Source organism: Notamacropus eugenii, chromosome 1 (assembly GCF_028372415.1).
Source record: "Notamacropus eugenii isolate mMacEug1 chromosome 1, mMacEug1.pri_v2, whole genome shotgun sequence".
NCBI classification, from domain to species: Eukaryota; Metazoa; Chordata; class Mammalia; order Diprotodontia; family Macropodidae; genus Notamacropus; species Notamacropus eugenii.
In genome coordinates, this window is record NC_092872.1 from 328,975,277 (window position 1) to 328,988,596 (window position 13,320).

At 33.9% G+C, this 13,320-nt stretch overlaps 1 protein-coding gene across 2 annotated transcripts in view; it reads right to left on the minus strand.

Annotated features, from left to right (window-relative positions):
• Positions 1 to 1,718: 1,718 nt before the first annotated feature.
• The window catches only part of MBIP (MAP3K12 binding inhibitory protein 1), a 31,471-nt gene continuing 19,869 nt past the window's right edge, over positions 1,719 to 13,320 (minus strand). Inside the window, exons 8-9 of one of the 2 annotated variants that reach the window (XM_072629739.1) lie at positions 4,769 to 4,807; positions 1,719 to 3,348 (exon numbers count right to left, since the gene is read on the minus strand). In XM_072629739.1, the coding sequence (XP_072485840.1) occupies positions 3,241 to 3,348; positions 4,769 to 4,807 (147 nt within the window). In that variant the 3' untranslated portion in view covers positions 1,719 to 3,240. The remainder of the gene's footprint in view (positions 3,349 to 4,768; positions 4,808 to 13,320) is intronic. The other variant, XM_072629741.1, reaches the window with a different exon arrangement.

Sequence of the window (13,320 nt, forward strand, 5' to 3'; positions counted from 1 at the left end):
GTGAACACACACACATTTGTAACTTATAGCAGAACTTTTTGTTGTAGCAGAGAACTGGAAACTAAGTGGTTGCCTATCAAATGGAGGAATGAATGGTTGAACAAATTGAATATATGAATATACTGAATATAATGGAATGGGAATGAATATAATGGAATGAGATTGAACCATAAGAGACAATGAAAGAGGTGAATTCAGAGAAGGTTGGGAAGACTTAAATGAACTTAATAAGAATGAAAAAAGCAATATAGGGAAACAGCAGACAGAGACTACAACATTATCAAGAAAAGCAACTTTGAAAGACTGGGGAACTTTGATTAATACAATGATCAACCAGGACTCTAGTGGGCCAGTTAAGTCTGGTTTCTCCCCTCTGATAGATAAGAAGGACCTGAGGTGCCGAATGAGAAGTATAATGTTTGGACATGGTCAATGTGTGAAATTGTTCTGCTTGACTGTGCTTATTTGTCATAAGGGAAAGGCCTTTTTTTTTTTTTTATTGGGCTCTGGGCTGGGTGAGGGGTTAAGAGCTAGTGAGAGTGATGCTAAGAAAACTAAGACATAAAATAGGATCAATGTATCATTTTTTTGAAGTCCACAAAAGCAAACTGAAGGAACTTCAAAACGAGACAATTAAGTGGTTCAGCTTTTAAACGAACATTAGGGATTTATTATCAAGCTTTATATAAGAGATGTGCAATTTCATATACAATCCTCTTTTTCTATTCTTTACATAGACCTAAGTTCAAGCCCTGACTCTGTCATGTACAGGCTATGGGATGCTGGGCAGGGTGTTTTAACCTCTCAGTATTCTGTGCCAGATGTCAATAGCACATGTGGCCCAAGACACATACTGTAGCAAGAATCAGATTAAAATGTAATCGGGAAACATTTAGGAGACTAAAAACAAAATGAAATATTATATTAATGTGTGGATTTATAAGGCAATATGCTGTCCACAAGGATCATGGCTTAGTGTCCTCCATTTCTATCTGAGTTCCATACCACTGTTTTTAAGTAATTCCTTAAGAGTAATAAATTACAGAGGTGACACCATATAGTATTATCACAGGTCTAGTCCCTATCCCTTGTCAAGTTCAGAACAAAAACATAAAACATTTTTAAAATGATAAAAAAAAAATTGGGACAAGTAAGAACTTTTAGAGCACATTGCAACTATAAGAATGGGTTATTTTAGAAGCAGATTTCCTGGTTTACATAGTTTAAGACTTTCTCTTAGCTAATTTCTTAACCTATTTTTCATGAGAAATGCATTTTAGCATTAAAAGCCTACAGTACTTCTAGATCAGTAACCAAAGGGCTAAACAAAAAAAAGGGAAATGACCTATATGTACAAAAATATCTACAGCAGCTCTTTTAGTGGTGGCAAAGAAATGAAAATTGATGGGATGTCCATCAATTGGGGAATAGCTGAACAAGTCACTGTACATGATTGTCATGGAATATTATTGTATTGTTAAAACATGTTGAGCAAGATGCTCTCAGAAAAACCTCAACTTATATGAACTTGTGCAAAGTGAAATGAATAGAACTAGGAGAGCATTGTATATAGTAACAGTAACATTATATGATGATCCACTGTTAATAACTTAGCTATTTTCAGCAATACAATGATTCACGACAATTCTGAAGGACTTATGATGAAAAATGCTATCCATCTCTATCTAGAGAAAGAAATGATAGAGTCAGAATACAAATAAAAGCATACTTTTTCTTTATTTTTCTTGTCCGAGTTTTCTTTCATAGTATGACTCACATGGAAATATGTTTTGCACAACTGCACATATATACCTATGTCAAACTGCCTGCCTTCTCAATGGTGGGGGGGAAGGGGAGGCGATGTATGAAGGGAAAAAGAGGATTTGGAACTAAAAATTTGCAAAAAGCTAAAATTGTTTTTACATGCAACTGGGGAAAAATAAAATATCAAATTAATTTTAAAAATAAAAAAAATTCAATCTTTAAAAAAAGCCTATGTTACATTTATAGTTTCACTCATTCCTTTCCACTTCATTTTCCTAACATCTTCAGTTCAATTTAAAGTCTCTCTTATGACTTACCCGGAATTGTGCTAGACTGGTCCTTAGGCAACAGACATATGGTCCATTACTAGGCCCACAATGGCTTCCCATCCAAAAGCGGGGAGAGGAACAGTTAATAAATAACATATGTATTTTGACTCTGGAATATTTTGTTTTAAAAATCTCTGCTAAAACTGCATTAGCACATATAAAATTTGATTTCTGAAGAAAATTTAGATGGGAGATCTTCAAATCAAAGCTTATGTTTGGAATAGTAGAGAGTAAAATATTGTTTAGGTATGGTATAAGATTCAAATCCCTTTCACTTCAAGACTGTGATTTTGATTATTATGCTTTTGTATGCCTCAAATTTTCAAATATTGAAAATTACTGTAAATAAAAGCTACATCAATGTCTTTTCCATGCGAAATAGAAAAAAACTCAACTTAATAAAATCTAATAGTATATATACTGGCCTAGGTCATATGATCTGAGTTCCATTACATCTATTTATAGTTTTTATGTAAACTCAGTCACATCTCTTAATATTACTGGTTCACCAATATAAAAAGAGATGAACCACTGGACCACAAGATGAAGTTATATTATATTTGTTAAAATATGATAATCTTTAGGAAAAGGTGGTGTATGTGTTTATAGTAACTTAAGTGTTGCTCAGAAAGATTAAATTCTACAAAACCAAGCTAAATCAAAATTCTAATTATATTTTTTTAAATAAACAATGATATTTTTAAAAGACATTCTAAAAACAAGATACTATTAAAAAAAAAAAAACAATGAACACTGTGAGAGACAACAAAAAGTTAAGTTTCCACAGATACAAATATAAAATCTTTTAAAATGACACACTGTTTAAAATGAGGTTTATCCTTCTTGGTTCACAAATGATTACAGATAAAAATACAAATTTGCAAGTTAATTTTTGTCAACTTTCTGGAAAAAAAACAATGCTAAAAACACCTCCTTTACAACAGAAGGGCATAAATTCAGACACTTCTATTTTTAAAGTATTCACAAAATGTTTTCAAATAGACTAGTAAGTTTAACTTATTTATGGGACTGGACACACACTTCTAGAAAAACTTTGGGGGCAAAGTCTATCTAAAGAGATATACAGTAATTAAACAGTTCCTTAAGTTACATGTGTAACAAAAATAAAAACAATGAAGAGACTTCATTATGGAAGTTGATTAGTGACCATGGATTCTGCTTCATTTGATTTCCTTAGCAGAGCTTGCTTAAGGGCACTAATTTTCTCATCAAGTTCAGCCAATGAGTAGTTCTGCTGCAAATGAGAAGGACACACATTATTGAACAATAACAAATCGCATTTATAAAGTGCTTTAAGATTTACAAAATACTTTCTTTACATTATCTCTAAGTAGTGGAAGTATTTTAGGTTTTTTTGGTTTAGAGCTATACTTTCATTGCTACTGGGAGGGAATGGTCACCCAAAAAAGAAGACTGGCAATGGAAATTTTCAAAGTTGCTCAGGACGCTGAAAGGTTAAATGACTAATCCACTGTCACACAGCCAGTATACATATGAGAGACAGGACTTCAACTCAGGTCTTCCAGTCTGAATCTAAGGGTGGTTTTCATTCCACTAAGCCAGTCTTTTCTCAGTGCAAATATTACTACAGGCATTTTGTAGATGAAAAAACTAGGCAGTATTTTAAATGTTTAATAGAGTTCTAAATATATTTAAAATAGCCAGTATTTTCCCCTTCAAATGTAGAACTGATTTTATTCAACAAATAATAAAAATATAAAATATTAAAAATGATTACTTCTTTTCTTTATATGAAATCACAGAGTCAAATTCTAGTAGCCATTTAAAAATTTTTGCAATCAATAAGACAATTAACATCAAAACCTAAATATTCTGCAGTGCTCTTTTACAAGCTATCCTAGTAAAACAATCTTGTCAGTTATTTTTTGAATTTCCATTATATTACACTGTACTACGACCACTGGAAAACAATGCTTAAAAAATAATAAATAAAAATAAAAAGTCCAAAGTAAAGAAGGAATGTGCAGTGATGGGAAAACAAACAATGTAAAAATTAAGTTTAAATAGTAACAATAATAATAGCTAGGAGCTAAATATTATTTTAACTGAAAAGGTACTTGACAAATTTAATCTCATTTTATTTTCACAACAATTCTGGAAGGTAGGTGCTATTATCATCTTCATTTCTACAGATAAGGAAACTGAGGCAGGCGGAGGTTAACTGACCTGCCCAGGGTCAAACAACTAGGAAGTGTTAAGGTCAGAACTGAACTCAGATCTTCCTGACTCCAAGCCCAGTACTCTACCCACTTTGCACTTAGCTGTCTGGTTTAAACTAATTACATAAACAAACTTTCCAAGTCTTAGTGCAACTTTAAGCTACTAAAATTTAAAATTGCACTTAGTGCTAAAAACTTAAAACTATGCTAAGACTCATATAATTACAAATCCTTAAGATTCATGAAAGCAAATTAAGTAATTTCTATTATTTTGTTTCAAACAAGTCTCACTATTTGACGTGTTACACAACTTTCTACATTTTTTTTAAAAAGTACTATACTTCAGATTTCACTACTTAGTTTTTCTCTTAGCTTAATTCAAATTGATGAGATTTCACTCTACTAATATCAGACAATTAAATTAGAAGGTTTTAATAACATGCATAGTGTAATGAAATTAAGATAACAACTTACTTGTGGTGGCTGCACTTTTCTTCTTTTTCCAGGAAAATTCTAATGGAACAGAAAAAAACAACCCCCAAACCCAGTCATTAATTCTTAAAAATCTGAGTGGTCAATTCTGCTCTAGTGGAATATACAGTCTAGTATTCTGGTAGAACAGTCTCTAGATGTATAATTCTATCATGAATCTCAAACAAATTTCTAACAGAAATGCTTAAGATAGGCATGAAATGTTACTTTCCCAATTCAACAAGTATTTCCTCATTTCACACTGTATGCAAAACAGTAAGGAAGACAGTAGGCATCAGGCTTCATGAGAACAGATCTAGGCACAAAAGACTAGCTACTATGGAATAGGTCAAAATCCTAGAAGGGATGATGTTGCAAACAGAAGACTAGATATTTTTAAGGCTGCATTTATGTTTTTGCTCCAAATGATGCATTTGAGAGAGTGGGTTCAGTAGGACAACTGTGGGAACTTGTGAGTTTGTTTCTCTTCTTCCCCCTTCTAGAACAATGACTAAAAGAAGGACAATGTCATTAGTATGGATGAAAGGAACAGGACTTTGTTAAAACAGAAGAAGATGTTTATTTTTACTTCTAATTAAGGAGATCATCTCAGTTTTTTTTTTTTTAAGTTGGGTCAAGAATTCAAGCTCTTAAAATTTTGAGGAAGGACTTGGGAAGAGTTTTTTTTTTTCTTTTTTTTTTTTTGCATATGACATAGAAAACTATAACAGAGAATCTCTAATTTAGAACAGGAATTTAGAACTCAGAGGACCACATGGCCTGGCCTCCAGCCTTTAAGAAAGTTAGGTAGCATTATCATTCTCCTTTTACTGATGGAGCAACAAGTGTGGAAAACATAATGGGTCCTGGATTGAGCTTGAGGCATAAATTAGGCAAATAAGTCCACTCCACCCCAGGTCAAGTGACTTGCCTATGGTCACACACAGTGGCAGGAGGAGTAAGTGGAGGAGGGGATCATCTTAGGTCTGTATCAAAAGAGACAGAATTATATGGAGACATCTGATTAACACTGACTATACACTATCTACCAATACTTTTTAAAGAATTCATTCAGTTTCATCAAATATTTACAAATTATCTACTATACATGCAAACATTATACTAGATGATGAGGTCAGAAAATAAAAAAATGTAATAGTCTTTCCCACATTCTTAAAGGGGTAAATGAAATGAACAAAAGTTTTATCTATTTATACAGGCTCACATATAAAGGGTAGAGAGTAAAACTAGGCAAAGAGCTCTAGAAAATTTGAGGGAAGAGAAGTATTAGTAGCTGGATAGGAAGAAGGATCAGATATGGTACCAGGGTGGGAGACACAAGAGGAGTGTTTAGGAAAACATGCTATACCATTTGCTAACTTCTCCCTGAGATGGCATTTCCAGAGCCAGGAGGGCAAGTGTTCTAAGATTTTACTTGTCTACATTCAGTCTCACACATCCTCCAAATCATTGAAAATGAATTATTGTTCTCCCATTTGACTGTACTCTTTTTGAAATCTGTTGTGGTACTTTAAAAAAGCTGAAAATCTTTTAGCTAAAATTTTAAAATCCATATTAACCTTTTTTAACTATAATGGCCTACTCAATACTCTGCTACTAATAAAAATTAAAAGATCTAATTTTTAAATGTTTTTCTTCTTTATTACTAAAACTTAAATACACAGTAAGAAAAAGAAATATATTACAAAATTAAATACAAAATAGAAGAAAAAAAAGCATGTCATGTGCAAAGCAGTATGGCAATAAATTTCCATTTCAAGAATGACTATACAATACTATGTTTTGTTTTGAGAGCTGTACAGCTTTTCTTTGCTTCCTTGTACCTTTTCTTTTGTTGTCTGCTGTGTACTTTCTACTTGGTTCTTTTTCCCCTTTCTCCCCTTCCCCCAAGGCTACAATCAAGCACAGATATATTTATATATATAGTATATGTATTTATATACACATATACACGTGTAATATATATACACACACACATACATATACTTTTCCCCAACAAATTCTACTTCTGATCTTTGTTCTTATTTTTTTGCATGTTTCTTATTTCCTATCCCTCCTAACTTCTCTATTTTACTTCTATCAGCTACCTTGCTCTATTACTTAACCTCTCCCCTTCTCCAAGGATCCCTTTATTCCTCCCTTCCCATTTTCATCTAAATCTAAACACCTTTCTTTAACTAACCTCACCCTCCCCTTTAGAGATCACTCCCTCATCCTCTCCCCTCTCCCTATCCTCTAGGCATTTTATTTCTTTCTGGATTTAGAAGACTTTTATACTCTTCTAGATATATTCATATTGTTCCCTCTTGAACCCATTCCTGATGGAAATAGGTTTCTAAAACAGCCCTCCTCCTCCAAATCTGATTTAATTCTAACAAAAATATCTATTAAATACATAACTACAGGCAAGGCACAGCATTAGATGCTGGGGAGACAAGCAAAAAATAAATAGTTCTCTTCAAGAAGCTTCCTTTCTATTGGGTGACATAACATAGATAAATGAGTAAACATAGTACAAGGTGATTTCAAGAACAAGGAAGGGTGGGGTAGATGAAGGTGGATGGGGGAGATAAAAGGAGAGTTTTAGTAGGTGACACTTCAGCTGAGCTCTGAAGGAAGTTAGCTGTTTTAAAAGGAAAAGGAGAGGAGGCAGCTCACTCCAGGTATAGGGAGCAGCCAGGACAAAGCCACAAAGATAGTATATGGAATGTTAATTCAGGCCAAAGTTAGTAAGTCAGTTTAGCTAGAATGTAAAGTGCATGAAGAGAGTAACATGAATCATATCTAAAAAGGTAGGTACGAGCCTGATTTTCAAAGAATTTCAAGTGTCAGGGTGGTAATTTTATACCACAAGCAAAAGGGAGCCACTGAAGATTTCCAAAGGTCAGACCTGGTCAAACCTATCAGCAGACTTGGGGAGAATACACTGGAGAGGAGAATGGAAGCAAAAAAGACTTTTCTTAGGAGGTCATTTCAATAGTTCAGGACAACAGGGCCCGAACCAAGGTAGTGGCTCTGTGAATGGAGAGAAGAAAAACTTTTAAAGGAAGAATCATTAAGACTTAAGTGCTAGACATGGGGTACGTTAGATGAAAGAGGACAAAAAAGAGTCAAGGATGACTTTGTGGATTAGAACCTATGTAAACAGTAGATGGGATAATCCTAAAAAAACAGGAAAAAATGGAGGATGGACATGTTTAAATAAAAATATAGAGTTCTATTTCAAACATGTCAAGTTTAAGCTACCAATGAGCTATCTGTAGATGAGATATCCAGGAAGTGGTGGATATATCATCAACAGATGGCTCATTGGCAGCTTAAACTTGACATGTTTGAAATGCAACTCTTTATATATGGAGTCATCTCCATGAAAGGCAGTCTTCAACACTGACTAACTTTCAATATTCAAAGTACTCTGACTACTTTGCTAGGTAGAAATCAGTCAAGCCCACAGAAGGTAAACTGGACAAGTAAGATCCATTTCTTAGAAGGAAATTCTGCTCTAGAAAATGCAGTTTTAGTATGACAATATCTAGAATGTCTCTGACCATACTGCAGTCCAAATGGTTAATTCATTTACAGAAGTGCTGCAGGAGAATATTTACATTTCCCACTTCTGTCTTATTACTGCAATGGATTCATAACCTAATTGGCATGCATATTAACTTCAATTATATAAATCTCAATTTATATATCTTACTATGATATAAATTCTTGTCCATAAGCTTCCCCAAAACTTTCAAAGAATCTAATCACCATTCTGAAGAGTTCAGGCCCTTTTTAAATTTCTTTATTCCTCACCCTCACTACATGACTGGTCCACCTCCTTTTTAAAGAATCACATAATCTCAGGACTGGATCTCAGAGGACACAGAGACCAACCTATTCCCGAACAAGAATCCCCTCTACAACATATAACAAGTCGTTATTCTGTCTTTCCTTGAAGACCTCCAGTGAAAACCTCCAGTGACCTCTCTTACAAGGAAGCTCATTCTGTGACATGATAACTAATTTTTTGGAAAAATTTTTGCTTATATCAAACCTAAATTTATCTCACTGCAACTTCTACCTGTCCTCTGGGACCAAACAGGAAAAATTCTCAATTACTTTTCCTATATAAAAGGCTTTCAAAATACCTGAAGTCACATTCTCCATTCTTCTCCAAGCTATGTAAATTTCCAGTTCCTTCAACTGATCTTTACTTTGGTATAAGCTCATGCCCCAGATCAATGACTCTCCAGATGATAAATGTCCTTCCCAAACTGTGGTGTCCAGAACTACAAAGGCTCTATCCCTTTTCTATTCTCTTTAAATTTTAAACCTGGTGACTTCAGTGGCTCGCATGGTGTTAATCATTATTTCTATACAGATTTATTTATTTATTTCTATACAGATGACCAGTCCTGGTGTCTCTCGTGACCTCCATTCATACATTTGTATATCCAACTGCATAACAGATATTTCAAATTGGATGGCATCTCATATCACATCCCAAATTGAACTCATCTCACCTTCACTTCCCCCTCTCCCTTTTGATCTTCCCTGCTTCTGTCAAGGGTACCACCATTTTCCTAGATACATTTTCCTAGGTTTGCAATTTCAACATAACTCCTGAGTCCCAATACCCCTTTCACCCTACATACCCAATCAGATGCCAAATCTTGCTATTTCTAACTTCACAATGTGTCATCTGTCCCCTTTTCTTTACTCATATAACCATTACCCTAGCTTAAATCCTTATCACCTTTTGCCTGGACTATTATAACAATCTGATAACTTATCTCCTTACCTTAAGCTTTTCCAATTCATCTAAGCCATAAACCTTCTCCAATTCACCATGTATATATCTACCAAATTGATTTTCTTGAAGTGTAATTTCACTTCACTACTCAAAACTCCAATGGCTCCCTATTGCCCCTAGGATCAAATATAAGCTCCTGTGTACCTGTCAAAACCCTTTACCATCTGGTTCCAACACATAACACAATTTCTGAGCTTTATACAGATTTATTTCCCATGCCTTTTCATGCCCCTTCCTCGACATCTTCACTTCTTAGAATCTCTAGAATCTTCAAAGCTCAGTTCAAAGCCCACCTCCTGCAAAACTTTCCTGATTCTCCTAGTTACTAGTATATCCCCTCAAAATCACTTTTTATTTATATTGTAGATGCTTATTATTTATGTATGAACCTTTTTCAAAAGGAAGAGAGAAAGAAAAGGAAAAGAAGAGAATTAGATTAGCATAATATTCCTGAAGAAGCTATATTCTTTAAAAAAAAAATTATTGCTTCTTTTTCCAGATATTCACCAACCATCCTTATAGTACATTACTGAATGTTCACAGGAAAACAGAGGCAAACACACTTCCCTGTTGTCTGCAGATTCCTTTCTTTTTTAGGAACTGAGACATTTTTCCATTTTTAGTCCTGTGGTATCTCTCCTATTCTCAACAATCATTCAAAGATAAATAAGAGAAGTTGAATAAAGCACACCTGCCTCGTCTTTCAGTATCCAAGGATAGGCAGATAACCTGAAACTCATCAAGGAAAGCCAGATTTTCTTTTTCTATCTCCCTATTCATCTTGGGTATTAAATCACTATTAGTCATTTCCGTTTTGTCTTTTTTTACTTCTAAGATTATTCTTAGGATGACTAAGAAGAAAGGACTAAAAAAACCTGTTATTGTTCTAACCACCCTGAGCAATGGTGATAAATGTTATAAGAGGTACAAATAATATGCTAAGAGACCAAAGAAGATTACTTGTAGGTAAGAGTGATCAGGAAAAGTACCACGGGGGAGATAATAATATTTTGAATTGGGCCTTAAAGGACAATGCAGGAAAGGGCAGAAGCATGGAGGAAGGAAGAAGGAATGATTAGGAAAGAACATTTCAAGTGTTAAAAAAAAAAGGGAATAAAGATATAGTGGCAAACACATGAACTGTTTGGGGAGCAGAAGTCTAGCCTGTCAGGATCTTGTAGAGCAATGTGGAAGCTATTGTAGTAATAGTGAGACTGGAGAGGAAGGAACAGCTAAAGAAGATAATTCATAGGTAATATCAAAAAGGCTTAACCAGTGATTGAAACTGGAAGACTGATTTGAAATCCAGTACCTTTCTACTAGACCATACAAAATCTGCTTTTCTATAACTTCTACCCACAGTTGACTCCTGTCTTCTGGAGCAAAGGAAAGGAAGTCTAGTTCCTGTTCCACATAGCAGCCCTTTAAACACTTGACAGCTACTATGTCTTAAATCCTTCCTCCTCTAACTTAAACACACCCAGTTTCTTCAACTATATGCAGAACGCAGCATATAGCAATACATAGCATACTCTGCAGTTCCCACCTGAGTTCTCATCCTGGTCACCTTCCTTTGGATCTCATTAATACTCAGATATATCTAGGATTTCATCTATTTAGAAATTCCCTCCTGCAATGCAGAATGCCACTCACCCGTGCCTGCCCATTCTGTGCAATTCTTGTCTATGTCTCCCCATAAACTTACCACAGAGAAGCCATCCAAAATACTGGAGGCTTTCCTCACATTGTGAGGGTACCTATGAAACTATGACTTGCTACTTGATCATCTCTTCAATATTGTAAAACAGGCCATATAAGTGGCATTTTGCTCTACCCAACTGAATGCTTTTTTCATAATTAGCAAATAGTAAGCCCAATGGGGTCAAATATTCTTTCTTTCAGTCACCAGTGAAATGGTAAATATTTAATTTACTGTTGAATATTGTTCCCTAATAATATCGTCATGAAAGATGTCCTTGATTCTTGCATAAGTAAATCTCATAGAGACTTTATATACACTACTAGGTGTGTAGGTTGGAAATTATTTCTCTTCATTACCTTTACAGGTATTAATAAAATCTTCAATTTCTTCTGCACCTTTATTAGCAGTTTTTCCTTTAGATACTTTGTGTGTGTGAGTGCATGGTCATGTGTGTGCAGAGTGATCTCAGACAAATAAAAAGCAAAAATACATCTAATTAAAAGAAAGAAGGAAGGAAACTACATTTTGCTAAAAGGTACCATAGACAATGAAGTAATACTAATATTAAACATATATAGACTAATGTTATAGGCTCCAAATTTCCAAAAAAAGTTACATGAGTTACAGGAGGAAATAGACAGTACAACTATACTAGTGGGGGACCTCAACTTTCCCCTTTCAGAACTAGATAAACCTAACCCCAAAATAAGGAAGAAAAAAGTTGAGGTGAATAGAATTAAGTAAAGTTAGATATGATAGACATCTGAAGAAAATTGAATGGTGATAAAAAGGAATATACCTTTTTCTCAGTGGTACATGGCACTTACACAAAAACTGATCATGTACTAGGGCATTAAAAACCTCACAATCAAATGCAGAAAGGCAAGAAATATTAAATGCATCCTTTTCAGATCACGAGGCAATAAAAATTACAATCCATAAAGGGAAGTGGAAAGATAGATTAAAAATTAATTGTAAAATAAATAAATAATTTAATTCCAAAGAATAAGTGGGTCAAAGAACAAATCTTAGAAATAATCAATAATTTGATCAGAGAATGACAATAATGAGATATTATATTAAAATTTATGTGATGTAGCCAAAACAGTACTTGGGGAAAAGTTTATATCTCTAAATGCTTACATCAACAAAAAAAGAAAAGTAGAAAGAAAAAAAGCAGCGAAAGAGCAGACTGATGAATTGGGCATTCAATTTAAAAAGCTGGAAAAAGAACAAATTAAATATCACCAAGTACACACCAATGGAAATCCTCAAAAATAAAGAGAGATCAAAAAAATTGAATGTAAGTAAACCACTGAATTAATAAATAAAACTAAGAGCTGGTCCTATGGGGGAAAAAACCCAATAAAAATAGATAAAACTACTGGTTAATTTCATCAAAAAAAATTAAGAAAAGAAAGAAAACAAAATTATTAGTACCAAAAATGAGGGGTGAATTCACCACTAATAAAGAGAAAACTAAAGCAATAATTAGGAGCTACTTTGCCCAATTGTATGCTAATAAATTTGATAATGTAAATGAAATGGATGAATATTTACAAAAACATAAATTGCTCAGATTACCAGAAAAGGAAATAGAATACTTAACTCCCATTTTAGAAAAATTGAGCAAACCATCAATGAAGTCCCTAAAAAAAAAAATACCCATGGGCAGAGGAATTGATTCACAAGTGAATTCTACCAAACATTTAAAGAACAATTAATTTCAATACTATATAAACTATTTGGGAAAACAGGAAAGGAGTCCTACCAAGTTCCTTTTATGACACAAATATAGTACTGATACCTAAACCAGGAAGAGTCAAAACAGAGAAAAGAAAACTAGAATGATTTCACTAATGAATACTGAGGTAAAAATTTTAAATAAAACACTAGCAAGGAGATTACAGCAATACATCACAAGGACCATATACTAAGACCAGGTAGGATTTATACTAGCAGGGCTGCTTCAATATTAGGAAAACTATCAGCACAATTGACCACATCAATAATAAAACTAACAGAAATTAT